At 42.3% G+C, this 6,617-nt stretch overlaps 1 protein-coding gene across 1 annotated transcript; it reads right to left on the reverse strand.

Annotated features, from left to right (window-relative positions):
• Nucleotides 1-2,929: 2,929 nt before the first annotated feature.
• Nucleotides 2,930-3,965, reverse strand: TAS2R40 (taste 2 receptor member 40). Its single transcript, XM_003929801.4, has one exon. The coding sequence runs from the start codon at nucleotides 3,926-3,928 to the stop codon at nucleotides 2,957-2,959; it is 972 nt and encodes a 323-aa protein (XP_003929850.1). The 5' UTR covers nucleotides 3,929-3,965; the 3' UTR covers nucleotides 2,930-2,956.
• Between the last annotated feature and the right edge of the window lie 2,652 nt (nucleotides 3,966-6,617).

Raw genomic sequence — 6,617 nt, forward strand, 5'->3', positions numbered from 1 at the left:
ATTTAAGGTTTAGGGTACATTCCTGACTCCACAGTACATAGAATTCCACTCAGGAATTTTCCACATTGTAATTTAATCCAGTATTCTTTTCCAGCCTGTGTAGTCTTGTAGGGTGAAATTTTTGTTGAGTTGATCTTTATTTACTAAAAATGCATTAAGAAATACATTTTTCTTGAATGGATAAGTGCACTCATCTTTGTATGGTGGTTTACAGTTTGTCATAGACATATTATTTTGTTTGAGTCTCACAGCAGCCCTGTGAAGTGGATTTTATGATTATTTCTGCTTTCCAGATGGGGAAACTGAGGCTCAGAGAGATTTAGTGACTTTCCCAAGATCACACAGAATGGGGACTGAAGGCTAGGTCTTTGATACCAAGTGTAGGTTCTTTCTACACCACACTAACTCCAAACCTTTCCCATTATCATACAATGGACCAGTCTTTTGCTTAGTCATCTAAAAAGAACCCACAAATACAAACATTGCCCTGCTGGATCAAATTCACAAGGAGAACCACAGCCAAGTGTTCAACCTCAACAGAGATGGTTTATAGAGGCATGACTGTTTCAAGCTCATTTAAAACTCATTGTTATCAAGTGAGTAGCTGCAGGGTCATAGTTTTCAAAGCCTTAGATAGAAACAAATTTGGGGCTATGTGTTTGTCCTTAGCAGGTGGGAGATAGGGGACTAGAACATTAGCTTTTTGAGCTTTTTGTTTATTTTTTTTATTTTTTCAAAGAATGAGTGGATTGTGCTTTAAAGATTGCATAGGGACAGAAAAACTGGAGAAATTGAAAGTGACAAAAATACTGGGGAAGTTGCAACGTTCAAAACACGGCACAAGTTTCCACAATAAGTATCCCTGGTTTTGCAATGAAGTGTGACTGGGGCCTGGGGCACGCTGTGCCTTCAGGAGTTGGAGAACATGCCTGAGTGAAGGGGCTGCAGATGGAGCAAATCTGATCCACTCATTCGTTTTGTTTTGTGTAGCCCACAATCCACTCAACCAAAATTTCACCCTCTGAGAGTGCACAGCTAGGAAAGAATGGACATAGCTATGTTCCAACAGAGTTTCATATCATGAAATATTAATTTTTTCAACCACTTAAAAATGCAAGAAGCATTTACTAAACATATTTTTAAATGGCTGAAAAATTAAAAGAATAATGTTTTATGATGTGAAAATTTTTTGAAATTTAAATTTCAGCCTCCATAAACAAAATTTTGTTGGAGCACACCCATGTCCATTCATTTGTTTTCTGAATCTGGTGGCTTTTGTGCTGCAACAGAAGAGCTGAATTCTTCTGGCAGGGACTGCATGTGGCTGACAAATCCTAAGTTATTTACTCTCTGATCCTTCACAGAAAGTTTGCTGACCCCTAACCTAGTGCACTGCTGGGTTCAAATCGACACTCAAATAACTATTGGGGAGCTAAACTGTGGAATACTACGTCTTTCATTTCTGACATTGTCAGGAAGGGAACAGGAATCCGATTCTTAAGCCCACCCTGTACTTTTCACCTGCCGCTTGGATTGAACTACTGGATCTGTGGCCAAAATCTGCCACCAGGCTTACGGGACTATAAAGGCTGAGCCTTCTATGTGCATCTGGCCCAATCTAGTTTGGCCTTTTCATATCTGGCCTGCTTTAAATATCCTCATTCTAGATGCCTCTCAGTCTCACTGTCCTACCCTTTAGAACACTAAGAGCTGGCCGGGCACGGTGGCCAGGAGCTGAGCAAAACAGATGCTCACTTACTCTTGCCTCTTTCTTTTCTCTTTCTACCCACTTCACTCTTTTTCCTGCATTCTTTCTTTCCTCTCTGCTCACTTTGTTCCCTTTCATTTGGAGAAATAAAGCATTCAGGCCAGGTGCGGTGGCTCACGCCTGTAATCCCAGCATTTTGGGAGGCTGAGGTGGGTGGATCAAGAGGTCAGGAGTTCAAGACCAGCCTGGCCAAGATGGTGAAACCCCATCTCTACTAAAAGTACCAAAAAATTAGCTGGGCACAGTGGCAGGTGCCTGTAATCCCAGCTACTTGGGAGGCTGAGGATGAAGAATCGCTTGAACCTGGGTGGCAGAGGTTGCAGTGAGCTGAAATCACGCTACTGCACTCCAACCTAGGCAACAGAGTGAGACTCTGTCTCAAATAAATGAATAAATAAATAAATAAATAAATAAATAAATAAAGCATTCAGTTGACCTTCACATATCCATCTGCCATCCTATAACTCATCTCTATCTCTAAACACCCTCTCTAGACATTGGTTTTTACCTGTTCCCTCTCTTTTGGCATCAACTTCTGGAACTCCTGGGATCAGGATGTCACCCTATCACTCCACTGATAATAGCACACATGGCCTTTTTTAAGTTAAATCCAGAGCCTTTTTCTTCACCCTTTACTTTCGTTGGAACCTCTGCAGCACTTGATAATTTCCAGCAGCCTTTCTTTCCTGCATCTTCTTTTTCTGTAGCTACTCTGGTTTCCCTTCTATGCCATGCACTGAGTGCTGTACTCTGCTTCATCAGCACTAACTGTATGTTAGTCGGGTGTCTTAAGTAGGATGATCATGTAATTCTTCATCCAGACCATGATATTCTTGAGAATTAAAGGGTGCTCAATTGGCAACAGACAATAAACAGAGATTGGCCCTGGCAAACCAATATGTCTGGCCACCCTCTCCTTAAGGCTCAGCGGGGAAAGAAAGTGGAGAGATCTCAGGGCAAGATGTGAATGAACATAGTTCAGGTCACTTTCAAAGTCCATCTTCAGGTTTCTTGGTTACTTCTGTTTAGAATCTCAAGTTAAAAATTCAGCTTCATATTCATAAAAGGGTCAAGTTATCTGAGAAGTGTCAGAGCAGGTTTGGGAGAAAAGAGAGGGTGAGGAGAGAGTTCTACCTGAGGAAAAGGCAGAGGTGGTTGGACCAGGTCCTGCAGTCCTCCCTGAGTTCATCACAGAGTCTGCCCTTTTAGGTAAAGAGGAACTTGGTGCTGAAACCGCTTCCAGGCTCTTTTCAGCCCAGGGTTGCCCAGGATCAGTTGTACTGAGTGGCCTGCAGGGTAGGCAGCCATGATGATCTTGCACAAAATATTCCAGGAACTGTAAGTGTCAAAAATGTTGGACATGGAAAGAAATAGAGCGATTGCATTAAAAACGTAGAGGATGAGAAAGTAGCTGGTGGCTTTGATGGCCCCTATGTGAGCCTTCATGCTGGGGTCCCTGGACCCCGTGGCATTGCTTCCCATGTGTAGGGTGTGTCTCTTGAGAGAGAGGATCAGCAGGGTGGCTGCCAGGATGAACATGATCAGAGGAATGAAGAGGCCCATGTTATAGAAAAAAAACAGGTTGACCACATTGGTTTCAGAGAAGTACTTCTTCTCCGTGGAGTTGGAGGAGGGGATAGGAATGGAGCTATTCACATACACATTGAAGACATCTTTAGAGAATGGAAAGCCGAAGCTTAAGGAAACCAGCACTGACAACCTCAAAAGCCAAGGCATCAGCACTATGATTTTCCTCTTCATCAGGAAGAACAAAGGGTGATTGAAGTTTGCAATTCTAAGACAATAGAAGACATTGAGCCAGGCAGCAAACCATAAGTTGGAATGGTTCAGAAAGACAATGATGACTTTGAAGAGGGTATACACTGTGTTTTGGTTATAAGCAATTCGGAATAGCAGACTGAAAATGTTCTCCAGCATCATCCAAATCTGTAGCAAGAGCCTGGAAATGCTCAGCATCAACATAATGTAGTCACCAGTGGGGAGTGTTTTGCCCCTGGCCCACTCAGCCCCATAGATGGCCGTGATGAAGCCACTCCCAAGGATGCCAATGATGCACTGTATTCCGGAGACCACCAAGGTGAAGGTGACCTTGAACCTGGATATGTCTTTATCTGTGGCATCTGTGTTCACCGTTGCCATTCTCTGTGATCTTGACTTTCAGGTTTTTGCGCCAGGACCGCTCTGCAATCTTCTGACCCTTGCTCAATGTTTTTATAATTTTTGCTCCCCTCGTTAATGGTTATTTACAGTTTTTCTCAATTTGTTTATCACATGACTACAAGTTAGAGCCTTCACATGCAAATGATGAGAGGATCTGGTTACTGGCTCTGCCTCAATTTTTCATAAAGATACATTTGTCTTGGACTTTCAGAAGCTCACTGGAAATAATTTGGGACGTGTTTCTAGCTCAGCACCTTCCTATCTTATTTACTTTAAGTCCACATTTACCTGACGAGGCATGAATAGAAGGCCTTTTTACTTGTCTCATAAGATCTCTGTTACCTGCTAAGTTATCTGTAAAAGCTCATACAGCTTTTAAAATTTGTTTTCCCTACTTCTTTTCTTGTCTTTCTTATTTTGGAAGAGATTTTTATTTTGATAGTTACCATGTTTGTGAACAAGAAATTCCCATAAGCTCATATATGAACATCTTTTACTTAGAATTGAGTTTCTTCCAAGAAGGCCTGCTATTATAATGTTCTCAAATAGTGTACAGAACAGCCAAAATTGGATGCTATTTGAGTTGGAGGCAACGAAGTCTCCATAGTCCCAGTTTTCATTGTTTGTGTACGTGTCATCAGTTTCAGCTTACTGAGATCCACAGGACTGTTTGAGCTCAGAATTAGGAAGAATGAGCCTGGGGAGAATTCAGTGTTCTGGACATGGTGCTGAAGTTCAGAAATGTGATAAGGTACCATAGCTTGAAATTTAATTTCCTGCTTTTTAATCCTGGCTGTGAACCGGAATGAACTCTGACAGTTTACAAGAATATATAGATGCCCAGGACTCATCCAAATCTAGGAAATCAGAATCTGGACTAGGGCTCAGGCATGCTATCTTTTAAAAAAGCCAAAAGGTCTTGTTGCTCGTAGTCAGGATTGAGAACCAAAATCTTAGCTAGAAACCGGTGAGCCTTGGGTCAGATTTGGCCTGTAGACATTTTACCTTGCATTGCATTGGCTAACGCCATACAGCATTAATCCACCAGTGCACAACTATTTTTTTTTTTTGGAGGTGTTTTATTGGCCAACATTTAAACTTAGGAGATTACTTATATGTATACACAAAAAAATCTATCTTCTCTTGAAAAATTAGAAGATTTGGCAGTATTGGGTCTTCATAGTCAACTGGCCGAAGCTAAGTAGTGGCTGCCCATTTTAAACAAGGTATATACTTTTCAATTTGTTGACAATACTAATTCCTAGTGTCTTCTTGACACAGAAGCAGAGTGCCAGTTATCATTTTTAAGTGTGCTTGCCCTGATATTTCTATTTGATCTTTTTTTTTTTTTTTTTCTTTTTGAGACTGGGTCTCACTCTGTCATTCATACTGGAGAGCAGTGGCATAATCATGGCTCACTGCAGCCTTGACTTCCATGGCTCAGGTGATCTCCACACTTCAGCCACCTGAGTAGCTGGGACTACAGGTGCATACCACCACACCTGGCTAATTTTTGTATTTTTTGTAGAGACAGGGTTTCACCATGTTGGCCAGGCTGATCTTGAGCTCCTGGGCTCAAGCAATCCTCCCACCTCAGCCTCCCAAAATACTGGGACTATAGATGTGAGCCACCATCCCTGGCCTTGGCCCATTATACTTTTTAATAATATAAATGGAAGAATGATAAAAATGCATTTCCCCACCTCAAATTAATTTTATATAAAATAAGGAAGTTGGCTGGGCGCAGTGGCTCATTCCCGTAATCCCAGCACTTTGGGAGGCCGAGGAGGAGGATTGCTTGAGCTCAGGGGTTTGAGGTCAGGCTGGGCAACATGGTGAAACACTGTCCCTACCAGAAATACAAACAAATTAGCCGAGTATGGTGACACACACCTGTGGTCTCAGCTACTGGGAAGTCTGAGGTGGGAGGATCCTTGAGCCTGGGAGGCAGAGGTTGCAGTGAGCTGAGATAGGGCTATTACACTCCAGCCTGGGTGACAGAGCCAGACCCAAAATAAATAAATTATTTAAGAGCCAGTCTCAGCCGGGCGCGGTGGCTCAAGCCTGTAATCCCAGCACTTTGGGAGGCCGAGGCGGGTGGATCACGAGGTTGAGAGATCGAGACCATCCTGGTCAACATGGTGAAACCCCGTCTCTACTAAAAATACAAAAACTAGCTGGGCGTGGTGGCGCGTGCCTGTAATCCCAGCTACTTAGGAGGCTGAGGCAGGAGAATTGCCTGAGCCCAGGAGGCGGAGGTTGCGGTGAGCCGAGATCGCGCCATTGCACTCCAGCCTGGGTAACAAGAGCGAAACTCCGTCTCAAAAAAAAAAAAAAAAAAAAAGAGCCAGTCTCAAAAATAAATAAATTGATTAAATAGGGAAGTCAGAGATTTATTATTATTATGAAAATGTCTTATGTTATTAGATCATATTTGTATAGAAATAAGCACCCAGCAAAGCAACATATTTCAAAATTAAGAAAGCATTGTTTAGAGAAATTAAAACTTATGTCAACACAGAGATTTGTATGAGAGTGCTCACAGCAGCTTTATTCTTAATAGTCAGAACTGGAAACAAGATTTGTTGGTAGGTTCTGCATCTCCTGTAAGAGACTCGTTAACTTCAGTTAGTTCTCTTAATTGAGGACAGTAGTATTTGTCAGCAGC

This window comes from Saimiri boliviensis, chromosome 10, assembly GCF_048565385.1.
Source record: "Saimiri boliviensis isolate mSaiBol1 chromosome 10, mSaiBol1.pri, whole genome shotgun sequence".
In the NCBI taxonomy this organism is placed as follows: Eukaryota; Metazoa; Chordata; class Mammalia; order Primates; family Cebidae; genus Saimiri; species Saimiri boliviensis.